This window comes from Prionailurus bengalensis, chromosome D1, assembly GCF_016509475.1.
Source record: "Prionailurus bengalensis isolate Pbe53 chromosome D1, Fcat_Pben_1.1_paternal_pri, whole genome shotgun sequence".
NCBI lineage: Eukaryota > Metazoa > Chordata > Mammalia > Carnivora > Felidae > Prionailurus > Prionailurus bengalensis.
This window is the reverse complement of record NC_057346.1, coordinates 2,400,952-2,413,527: the sequence shown is the minus strand read 5'-3', so window position 1 is coordinate 2,413,527 and position 12,576 is coordinate 2,400,952. Positions and strand designations below refer to the sequence as shown.

Here is a 12,576-nt window from a genome sequence, read left to right as displayed (position 1 = left end):
CTCCTCACCCACCCTGAGAAATGACCTGGACCCTGCTAAGGTCACACTCACTGGAGCTCCTTAACCTTGCACCCTCTTGCTGCCTCACCCGGTCACATCCTCACTAAGCAGGATCTGATCTGAGCCACTGCAAACTGAACACTGACAACTGCAGGCCTCATCCACATTCCCCCCCCCTCCCCGCCAAGGCCCCATCCCCACCCCCACTGCCAAGGCCCCATCCCCAAGCATCCCCCCAATCCCCACCACCAAGGCCCCCTCCCCATGTCCCCCCTCACCCCGCCAAGGCCCCATCCCAATACCTCCCCCCATCGCCAAGGCCCCATCCCCAAGCCCCCCAAACCCCTCACCCCCACGGCCTCATCCCCAAGCCCCCACCCACATCGCCAAGGCCCTATCACCAAGAACTCCCCCCCCCCAACCAGGTCCCATCCACAAGCCCTACACCCCCAATGCCAAGGCCCCCATCCCCAAGCACTCCCCCCACCCCCCACAGCCAATGTCCCATCCCCAAACACCCCCCATCCCCCCACCGCCAAGGCCCCCATCCCCAAGCACCCCCCCTTGCCCCCCCCACCCCCCGCCTAGGCCCCCATCCCCAAGCACCCCCACACCCTCAAGCGGTGAGTCCCGCCCTGTGTGCAGCGGACCCCTGGTGGGGAGGCCCTGGGCCTGGAGCTGCCCCCTACCGGGGCCAGGGCAGGTGGGGCCGGCTAGGCTCCCCACCCCCGCGGGGAGGGGTAGGTGGCGCTGGCCGTTTCTCCCGACCCCGGGGCCAGGGCAGGTGGGGCCGGCCGGTCCCGAGCGCCGGGGCGGGGCGGGGCGCCGGAGGGGGCGGGCCCGCGCCAACCTGTTGTGCGTCCCGCTCGGCTTTGCCGGCGGCCACACGCGCTCCAGCGGGCGGTGCAGGGAGCGCCCAGGCCCGGCGTCTCGGGTCGCCGGCCCAATGCGCCCGCTCGGTCTCGTCTACACCCTGGTGTGCGCCAACCTGTGCGGCTGTCGGGACGCCCCAGCGGCCCCGCAGAGCGCGTCCCTGCGGGCCCTGCGCGCCGCCGGCCTCCGGAGAGATGGTAAGGGGCTCGCGCGTTTGCCGGGTCGTGCGCCGGGTCACCGACGTATCGCCGTCGTCCGCTTCTGTAGGGACAGGGAAACTTTCCTGGGACGCGCGGTAAGGCTCCGCGGCGGCGGGTGCTGTCCCTGTTCCGGGGGAGGGGGTGGGTGGTGGCGGAGGGGGGGGGTCAGGTGGCTCAGGGCCCCCGAGGGGGCAGGTCCCCACGTCCCGGCGCCGCCCCGGGTCAGGCTCTGTGCGCTTGAGACTCGGGTAGATGGGGGCTCGGGAGGGGCTTTGTCCGGGCGACTTATGTGTCTTGTAGCCACGGGAGGACAGGGAATGATGTCCTTGTGTCCCGCAGTCAGCCTGGACCAGGGTGACAGCTGTACTGATTATGTGGGGGAGGTGCCCGTGTGCAGCATGTGTGCTGTTTGTCCCCACAGTGACCCTCCTCTGGGGGCGCAGCGCTGGCTCCGAAGCTCAGGGTCCGGGGGACACTGGGCTTTCACCGCAACGCAGGGTGACTTTCCAGGCGCAGAAGGTCTCCCTGTGTTGGCACAAGCACCAGGGTTTGTACAGCAAGCCCCGTGGGCCCCAGGCCGGCCTGTTTGTGTCCCTTATCTGGGGGACACCTAGGTCAGCTTCTCAGTGGGCTACCCCCCAGGTCTGAACTTGATGTATCCCTTTATTCTCACCTGCAGCTCGTGTTCCCAGGAATCTGAAGCTGTTTCTCCCACCTCACCCGAACTGACCCCTAGGTTTTTGGGTTTTTTTCCTTCAGTAATAGTATCTTTCTGTCTGTCTGTCCGCGTGAAGTTCTAACACATCCCCAAGGGACTCCCCGGGCTGGCTTCACTGTTTGACTTGGCAGTGTGTGTTCTCGGTGAATTTATATTGGCCATCTTGTTCCCTTATCAGTTTCCCTCTTGGTGTGCCCTGAATTTGGACTTTGCTGAAAGGCTTTTGAACTTTGAAAAGACTTTACTGTATTTTCTGGTGACAGATACACTATGGATTTCAGTGTGTGCAAGTCACAGGAAGTGACGTAGCCGTGTGCAGGGGGCCCAGGGAAACCTCAAGAGTTACCTCCTGGCCAGAAGATGCCCCCTACTCCCAGCGTTACTTTACCGCGATGTTTTCATGTACAACACCCCACCAGTGCCTATTTGAATACCCTCCATCTTAGTGAAAGCACAGAATTTTCTTACTAGCACTTAAAAAAAAAAAGGTGTGGGCTCAAGACCAAACTTTTATAATTTTGCTTCACTCGTTTATGTTTCCACCGGGGACGATCTTTTCTCCTAGTTTGAGATTTTACATTTGTTAACGTTTGCACTTTATATGCCCTCTAGGCTGTGTCGAATAAAATGCCATGTATAATTTGCATGACTTCATAGCCATAATTTTGCAATCCTTAGCCTCCCAAGTATCACTTACAAGACGTCAAGGACAGAAAATGAAAAGTGTGTAACCATTGCCCATTAACCCAAGATTCCAACTAAAACCCAGTCCTGCAGCTTGTAATATATTTTTTTAAGGCATGCTTGCCTTTTAGTTTTCATTGTTAAAACACTGTTCATCTATCTAGTCTATATGATACATGCTTTGTTTCATCAAAATTTCAAAAGCTAGCCTGGATCGATTTATTCATATTTTAGTTCAAGCTGTTTTGCAGTTTACTAACAGTATATACACACACACACACACACTTTGATTAATTTGGGTTGCTCAGCACTTTTCCTCAATGTTGGTCTCACTTTACAAACAATATAGGAGGGGGGGGTGGAGAAGGTTAGATTAAAAAAATTGTTATATACAGAGTAAAGCAAAGTTCATACTCATAATGGGTTTTTAATTGGGGGAATTTTTAAAAGGCAGCATATTTTCAGTGTCACAGGGCATGTTTTTTCAAAGAGACCCAAAATTGCCCCCAAAGCAGCAAAATCAGATCTTGGAGGGTGAAAAAATCTTGACTAGTAAGATAGTTTGTGGTCCTCTGAAGGGCCCATATGTGTATAGAGGTAGACAGTATATCTGCAGTGTGAGCATGTCATAGGAAGGGACGTGATTAGTAAAAAAAAAAAAAAAAAAAAAAAAAAAAAAAAGTCTAAACAAGCTTCTGAAGGGCAAATGATGATAATGGAAAAAAAAAAAAAAAGCCAAAACTCAGTTGAGAAATGGTGCCACAGAGTTCTGGTGAGGGTGTGAGAATAAGGGGTCTTTGAAAAAGTCTAGACGTTGTCTGGAAAGTTTTCATCACAACAGTTAAGGTGATGAGGGAAGATAATCACTTATTAAATTAAAACCTCTGATTCCAGACGTTTTTAACTTATTCCCCCAGAGTTCCTTGGTGAAGGGAGACGATAGATAGTCTTGCCCTTTGCACTGTCAGATTAAGACAGGGTGTAAGCTTGGGGAGGACAGGGGGAAACACAGAAGGTCAAAGTTTTCAAACGTTAATTTGGCGTCCTTGGAGGAGCTGGCTCTCGGATTACAAGTGGTAGGAAATCACAGCCAAAAATTAGCCGTGACTCCTGGCCAGGGGTTTTAGAAACCTGTATCTGGTGATGGAAGCATCTTCATTCACCCTTAAGTGCCATCAGTTTCTTCCCACTGACCCGGTTAGCTGCTCCCTAATGCTGCAGCCAAGATTGGAGCAAACAGGGAGGGCATCCTGTCATGGGCACGAACGCGGGGGTGGGGGTGGGGGTTCTGTCCAGCCCGATGCGCCCACAGACCTTGTTTTCATTCTGTGTGTAGCTGATAGCTCCAGATAGCCGGCATTGCTAGAAACGACAGGGAAGTGTTAGAATGGATACGGGATGATGTCCTTGTACCCAGTGTGGGAGGCTGGTCTGCCGCGGTCTCCCGGCCTTCCAGAACTCTCCGTCACAACGTGTTCTTGTTGTAAAAGGGTTATCGGCAGACCCGTTCGCTGTAGCTGCAGAATGGGTGAAGGTGACCCAGTGGTGGTGGAGTTTGGTCCCTGCCTCTGAGGGAAAGTAGATCGTCTGGCTAGGAAGGATTCCAGTATAACAGTTTGCAAAACTCAATTGCATATTTATTCTTCTCCTGGTCTCATATTTGTTCTTCTTTCGCTGGTTTGCCTTTGACGCCCATTCCTACCTCTTCTTATTTACGTGCCTGCACAGTTGGTGTTTTGGTGATAACTGGTCACAACCAGCGTTGCTTGCTCAGTGTGGATCAGAAGCGTAAAGGTAGCAGTTAACCGACGGTGTTACTTCCTTATTTTTATTTGTATTCATTTTATTTTATTTTATTGGTTTTTTGATCTTTATTTTTGAGAGGGGGGAGGGGCAGCGATGGAGGGAGACAGAACCGGAAGCACGATTCCAGGCTCCGAGCGGTCAGCACAGAGCCCGACGCGGGGCTTGAACCCAGGAACCATCAGATGGTGACCTGAGCCGAAGTCGGACGCTCCACCGCCTGAGCCACCCAGGCGCCCCTACTCATTTGTTTTTAAATTTAGATAGAGCTTCCTAGTTGGTGTGGGAAGCCGCCAAGGGTGCAGACGCACTCTCCGTTGCCTTGATCCGTTTTGTTGTTTTCTGTGTTTTTTTTTTTTTCAGGTGCTGGTGGGAAATGATTCTGAATTTAGTTTTGTTTGTTTGTTTGCCACGCCAGTGCCTGAAGTGTCTGTCACTTTATCACTGTCTAGCGATAGGCCTGCAGTTTTACTAATTGTGGCCTTGGATCTCTAAGGAGTCAAGCTTGCGTGTCTCTGTTGTCACCAGCGATGACCGCACGTCGACTTCCATGTGAACATCAGATCTTTTAGGGAAGGCGACAAGGCAGAGGACAGTTAATGATTGGGGTTGGTTTGTATTTTGAAGTAAAACTGACATACAATATCCTGTATATATATACACACACACAGACACAGACACACACGCTCCTATCTATAGGATGTCTATTCTATACACTGCAATATTAATTTACAGTAAATTATTTTTAAGTGACTGAAAGCGAAGAATCGCACTAGGGTCAGCTCTTATGTTCTTCTGTGTTCATATTTTCTTTTTGACTCTGAGGATATTAAAGTTTCATGATCTCATAGAGCCTAGTGATGATCACATATTTTAAATGTAATATAACTTTGACTTGCCTGTTTAATACGGATTCTTCTAAATGGGTGGGTTGAAACTGGTGGACATACACTGTAGTAGGAAATGCCACTAGATTGTGAGTTACAGTAATGACATTGAGGTTTTCCCATGACATGGGATTTTCCCTTTCAGGGAATGAGAGGAAAGCTTTATTGTTTCAGAACAGTAGGGCCAGACAATGGAGCAAGGTCCCCAGAGTCATTGGTCTCTGATGGCCGGTGATAAGCGTGCTGTCCCGCGCTTACCCACGCAGTACATAGGTACTTGGCCAACATCTTTGTGAAATTCTTCTTTATATCAGAATAAGAACGTCTTTTAAGTGCGCCAGCTGTAGGCGTCTGGTCCATCCGAGCCATGCCAGTCAGGACAAGCTCCCTGGCTTTCTTTAAGGTTGTCTCTGTTGAGTTCATTCCTGACTCGACCGGGACCATCCTCTAAACACAAAAGGTCGAAAACCAGCGTGCAAATAGTTCTTTATCCTGAGCTCTGCTGCTGACCCCTACTGTAACTTCTTCACATATTTTGCAGTTATTTATTGGGTCCCTAATCTTCGCCAGTTGTTGTGCCGGATGAAGGGTTATCTAGCACGTTTTGAATAAAACATGCAGGGTTCCTGCCTTCTTACAGCCTGCAGTCTCTGGGCAGTAGAAACAAGTCCATGCTTAGTTCCAGTGTATTGCACGTGCCTTGCAGATGCGTTCTGGAGAGCCCCAGGATTTTCTAGAAGCACCTTAGGGGTCATCGCCTGTGTGCCAGGGGGCTGAGCGTGTATCGCTTCAGGCTGTCCACCCCTTCCTGAACAGAACAGGTCTACGTGTGTTTCAGCATTTCTGTGTCACATATTTGAATCCATCGTAAGATTGTTGTTTGTTGCTTTTGTTTGTTTGTTTTTTGAAAAGACTTTGGGTTGCAGTCGGAGAAGTGTGAAGGCACAGTGTAGAGTGATCGTTGCTTTTGTGGAGGAAATACACAGGGGTGTGGGAATTCACAAGGAGCGCCTAAGCTACATTTGAGACACAGGGGAGGGCTTCCTGGAGGAAGTGACGGCTGAACTGGGGGATGAAGGGTGAGTAGGAGTTAGAAGTTGGGGGCGGTGAGGAAGGAGGCTGGAGGTTGCTAGTGAAGAGAAACAGTGCCTGCCACGATTTGGACAGGAGAACATAGCCTTCAAGGGTCCCCTAACTAAAGGTCTAGGAAGTAGGGTTAGGGAGTCTGACCATTATTTGTAGCACAGTGAGAAGCCACTGAAAGAATTACTTTGGAGGAAGACAGGTCCTGTGTTGTGTTTGAATACTGACCGCCAGTGTTCCTAAGAAGTCAGCCAGGCCAGTGAGGTGGCCAGGAACAGTCTCCCTGTGCCTCCACTGCCCATGGGACATGAACACGGGATCGCTTAATTTCTCATCATGACAGTGGCCGACATGGCTGACTTTTCCTGCCCGAAATCTCCAGATGTTAGGTGCAGCTGCCTTGGGACATCCCTCCGGACGCCTGTGTGCAGCCCGGCACACCAGATGCTAGATTGTGTCACTGTATCTGAGGTCGCTTTATGGTAATGTAAATAGTGAAGGCAGCCTGCCTCATGTGTGTGATGTTTTACGTCCTTTCAGACTTCTGTATTTCAGAATTCATGCGGTTTAAAAGGGAACATCTTTACACAAACTTTTCTGTGCAGGACAGTTTTGGCAAAAAGATCCAGGGGAATGACACTAGCAGCAAAGAAAGAATCCCAAACAAACGCTGCGGCAAAAATGTTCTCCCTCCCTGTACCGTATTTCAGGACCAGATGTAAGTCATAAATAAAGGAATAAGCCCACGGGACACTAAGTGCACATGTGCACATACAGGAAGAAATATTTTCTTCCAAGGATTTTTTTCTTTTTTTCAGAATGAGAATGAAGCATGCCTTGTTTCTTACGGGCGTTGATGATGCGTGTAATAATAGATCTTTGCTCTGCGCCATGGTATGCTGACATCAATGTATTAGCTTTAATATTGATAGATGAATGCTGTGCTTTTTTTGTGATTTGTGCTGAGTGCAGGTTAGTGGTTTTTGTCTAATCGGGAGGCAGGGATGTCTGTGGAAGCATCGTAGCATGGGCGTAGGGTTTAACTCTCATTACGAGGAGTGATGTTTTCTGATTTTTGGATTTTTTACTCCAGCACTTTTTTTTGTAGAGTGTTTCTGAAGGCAGATTGTTTTAGGGACAGCATTTTACCTATAAAAACGAGCCAGACGAGATTTGGAATCTGGTGTCTTTGGACTCCTGATTTCTGAAATTTGGAAGCCAGCATGCCGCCTGGGGGCTGAAGCAGCTCTGTGAGTCCTGCTGGCCGTGTGCTGTGAGCAGAGGTTGTATGATCTGCTGTGTTAGTTTCGAGCAAGTCGTTTCAGCCCCAACGTGACAAGTTCCGCATTTCACTGTAACGTTCAGTAAGCAGTTGCAGCCCCGGCTGACTTTTGCAGACTTTAGCTATGCGGCAGCTTCTACTATGTCAAATGCAACGAAATGAACCAATACGTGTGCAGCAGACCCACTTAAAAAAAGCCAAAATCGGTGTCGCAGAGTGTAGACGTGAGTTCGTAAGATTCACGTGGTAGACCCCGAGAGAACATTCGCCTCTACTTTCTGTGTAATTCGATCGCCCTCGTTCGTGTGGTTTGCGCATCCACAGTGAGGCAGGAGCATGACGTTAGACTAGAGAACAGGTTAGACTGGGGGACAGCACTGTTACAAGTTAGCTCGCTGTTGGCATGGAGAAGTGACAGCTGCCAGTTCCTCTGACTCCTCAGACTTGAACGCCTTGGAAAGCATTCGTAAGACCTAAGCAAGCAAAGCTGGCTCGGGCTTCTTATTAAATAAGGCACAAAAAGTTCCAGCCTGCAAGGGACTGAATGAATGTCTGTGTCCCCCCAAAATCCATACATTAAAAACCTAACCCCCATTGTGAGGATATTGGCAGGTGAAGCCTTTGGGAGGTCATGAATACCGTTAGCACCCTTACCAAAGGGACACCAGGGACATCCCTCATCCTTTCTGCCGTGTGGGGATACCGCAGAAAGATACCGAATCTGCTGAGCCCTTGATCTCGGATTCCCAGCCTCTAGGAGGAATAAACTTCTATTGTTTAAAAGCCACTCGGTCTCTGGTGTTAGAGCAGTCTGAATAGGCTGAGACATACCTATCTCCGGGTGCCACCAGGGAATGACTATATCACAGCCCAGTAACATTGCTGATTTTTAAAATTATGTCCGTGACTCATAAAAGAAAGTTTAGATGAGATGTTTGATGGGTTTACCAGTATCCTAAACTGAAAGTCGTATTAGCTTAAGGATGTATGGATTTCGACCAGAAAATTGGCATTTCTGTGACAGCCTTGTGGGAAAGAATGATTGTAGCCTGGATTATAATAAACTTCTTGTCATGCTTTTGGTGGTGACTAATAGATTTGTGTTAGGCAAGAGGGAGGTGAGGAGGGATTTTATTAGCACTTTGGATTAGACCATATTGGAGTCAGAATTCTCAATAACTTGGATGAAGACATAGAAAACACATCTTCCAAACTTGGGTTTTTTGTCTGGAAAGAACAGTTAGTAGGTTGGAGTAGATGCATAGAATGGCAGGCTTTTTCTATAAAGGGGCCAGACGGTAAATATTGTAGGCTTTCAGGCTATAAGGTCTTTGTTGCAACAACACAGCTCTGCCATTGTATGAAAACAGCCATTGAAATTACATAAACGAATGGGTGTGGCTGTGTTCATTCCAATAAAATGTTATTTTCAGAAACAGGCGGTGGGCCTGAGGGTGTAGTTTGCTGACTGCTGAATTAGAAAATCCACATGCTCTTAGGTGGAAATAATGGGCCGATCCTGTGACCTTCAACAGGAATAAGTGCAAAGTATAGTTCTTTGGCTAGAAAACAAAAATAACTACATAATTACAGAATGGAATAACTTGGATTAATATCAGCTCATGTCATGATGGATGGATGGATGGATGGATGGATGGATGGATGGATGGATGGATAGATGGTTAGATGGACAGATGGGTGGATGGATGAATGGATGGTTAGATGGATGGATGGATGGTTGGTTGGATGGGTAGAAGGATGAGTGGACAGATGGTTGGACGGGTGAATGGATGGTTAGATAGACGGATGGATGGATGGATGGATGGATGGATGGATGGATGGATGGGTGGATGGATGCATGGATGGATGGTTGGTTGGATGGGTGGACAGATGAGTGGACAGATGGTTGGACGGGTGAATGGACGGTTAGATAGATGGATAGATAGTTGGAAGGATGGATGGATGGATGGGTGGATGGATGGGTGGACGGATGGGTGGATAGATGTGTATGTCTACCTCTGTGTCTCTGTCACCCAACTGGTTTAAGTGAACACAGCTTATGGCTTAATAAACAGTGTGATTGCTGAACAATGATAACTGTCTATACCTGGCATCATCATTAATACTGTGTCAGAATAAAGTCAGACTCTGTTCTGGTCCATCATGTATGAGGGTGTATGCTAGAGGTCTCTCTCCTGTGGATGAATCCACCTCTTTGTCACTCCTTCAGTCGTATGACCTAATCCCACAGTTTACTACTCTCCTGTCTTTAATGTTTCTCTCCTCACTGGTTCTGTCTCCTCAGCCAACATGGACGGTCAAGTTTCTTTGCACCACCCACAACACATGCAAGCTGTTTTACTGTTGTTCTATTTTGTCGCCATGTAAGCATCTTCGGTGTCACCACAACTCGTTGTCTCCACTTCCTGTACTCTGCCTCACCCACTGCAACATGAAGTCACCCCGTGGCTCCACTGAACTGCTCTGGGTGATGTCACGGTGATTTGTAGCGTCCTTTCAGGTGGGCTGGTCTTGTCTTGAAACTTGGTCTTCCCTTGGCTTGCCGCTGCCTCTCCTTTGCCTCAAGTGCTCCTAAGTGCAAGGTTGGAATAGTGATAAAGCCAGAACTAAGATGGTGCTTGGTTTATTTAGGTTTCTTGAAGGAGCAAGATTAGAGAAGGCCTTAAAAAGTATATTTTGTGTGTTATTGTCCCCGTAACCATTTATGAATAATGAAAGAAGCAGCAAAGATCTTAGAATGTAGTGGGGATTTTGTGAATACAGAAAAGAGCCTTCAAAGATAATACATATATGCATATATATATGTATATATATGTGTGTATGTATATATATATATATATATATATATATATATATATATATAAAACAACCTAGTAAATGCTACAATTGCAATGTTTTGGGGGGAGATATGTGTAAATACATTATATATATAAGCTTAAAATGTTCTAAATAGGATATTTATAACTATAGAAATAGGATTTTGAACATCTGGATTTTGTTTTCTGAGATCATGGAGTACTCTTTTATTTACTTTTTTTTCCTCCTTGGCTGGATCTTCATCTAACTCTCTGCCCTGTGACTCCTTGTATGTTTTCTTAAGGCTCTGACCTCAGCCTTATCTTCTCTCTTTGCTCGCTGATAGTTTCTGGAAGATCTTAGTTTTGTCCGAAGTGTCGATTGCCACTTATGTGTCAAAAGACCTGTGAATATACATGTGCTGCCTCTGCCTCTTGACTGAGCTCTGAACGTGAGGGCAGTCCCACGGGTAAAGGGCACTCTCCAAGTTAGAAGCCTACTAGTGAAGCAGTTCGTTTTTGTAACTTTGAGCTTATGCATCCAGTGGTGAGTGCCTTCACAGTATTAATCCTTTTCTCGTTGCTGTTCTTGTGGACACAGCATGAGTATGTTTGCATGGACTGTCGAGGGAGTGTACTGATGGGAACTGTAGTTCTCTGTAGACTTTCTCAACTCCAACCCCACGCAGGGAGAATTGGCTACTCGTTTATTTATCCTACATTTCCATCATGAAGCCTATAAGGGTATCTATTTACCTGCCTGACTTCTTCTGATGTGAGCGCCCTTGCTGTCGTTACTAAAGCCAAGCGTCCTCACTGTCCGCGTCGCTGTCTGGCACGTAGGAGGGGCTCAGCAAGGTTCGAGGAGTCACTGCATCACCCACAGCCAGTGTCTTCGTTTTGTGCCTGGTCGTGGAACCACATGAGCCCTCACACCAGTTGTAAACACATGGCAGAAAGGGTGTTTAAACTCTGTTCATTGTCGGGGGCTGTTGGTATCAGGGAACAGGATAGGCAATAGAAGACGAGGAGTAGGTGCGGAAGGTTGTGGAGATGGAAAGTTATTTAGCTCTGGGAGCCTGTGCAGTATCCACGTGGATGAAATCTAAAGGCAGGGACGCGGGAGGGAGACCCTTCTTTACAGGAAATACAGGCACAGTGAGCATGAAGTGATCAACTTTTAAAGGAAGTGATTTTTTGATTGTGGGTGCATGATAATAATGCCTGGTATTTCTGGAGTACTTGGAACGTGGCAAAGTGCTCTCTCCTAGCGCGTCTCAACAGTGGTCGGTGTGGAGTTGTTTCCAGACGACTTTGTGGGTCATGCCAAGATGACACATACTTTAGACTGCCTCCTTGGGCATGAGCGTGACATTTGAGGGTGAAATTTGGACGAACATTGAGGAAGGGTGTGAAGAATTTACTCTTCCCCTCCCCCTGCCCAAAAAAAACCTCCACACCTGTACTGAGTAGAATAAATCCTTTTAGGGATACCTTTCCTTTCCAGTGTTAATATTTGAGAGCTTTTACACAAAATTAATAAAAGCTCAAAAGAAAGAGGTAAAAATAAATGAAGGATCATGAAACAAGTCTTTAAAAAGTTTTTTTTTATGTTTATGTATTTTTGAGAGACAGAGACAGAGTGTGAACGGAGAGGGGCAGAGAGAGAGAGGGAGACACAGAATCTGAGGCAGGCTCCGGGCTCTGAGCTGTCAGCACAGAGCCCGACGCGGGGCTCAAACTCACGAGCAGTGAGATCATGACCTGAGCTGAAGTCGGCGACTGAGCCACCCAGGAAAACAAGTCTTAAGGCTCACTCTGAATGATGAGCTAATGGACATTAAGGAAAGATGAATGCTTCCCATTCTGTTTGTATAGGGAGAGTGTGTTGAGCTAATATGCTGTTTTACTGGGGATGAAACAAGAGAAGCGCTATCGAATGGAATAAAAAGTATGCGTATTCCCTATAAAAACAAAAAGTTCCCTGATGGAGTAGGTGTGGATTGAAAGGGTTTTTACAGAGTGGTTAATCAAAAATAAAAGAATGGAGTGAGAGGTATTTGGTTTAAATACAGCATATGGGGGGATCCTGTACATTCCTGGAGAAGAACTGTGGCTGTGTATTGTTTTGTGTCAGTGCTGAGTTTGATGCTTTTCACCCAGCCCGATCCCTGTAAGCATAAGCACTGAGGGTTCGCCCAGCAGTTGTGTAGTAGGCGCTGCCCACAGG

At 47.8% G+C, this 12,576-nt stretch overlaps 1 protein-coding gene across 2 annotated transcripts in view; it reads left to right on the top strand.

The window, feature by feature from the left end:
- The first annotated feature begins 794 nt into the window (after nt 1-794).
- PDGFD (platelet derived growth factor D) overlaps nt 795-12,576 on the top strand; it is a 221,633-nt gene continuing 209,851 nt past the window's right edge. The window contains exon 1 of one of the 2 annotated variants that reach the window (XM_043579201.1): nt 795-1,070. In XM_043579201.1, coding sequence (XP_043435136.1) covers nt 947-1,070 — 124 coding nt within the window. In that variant the 5' untranslated portion in view covers nt 795-946. The remainder of the gene's footprint in view (nt 1,071-12,576) is intronic. The other variant, XM_043579200.1, reaches the window with a different exon arrangement.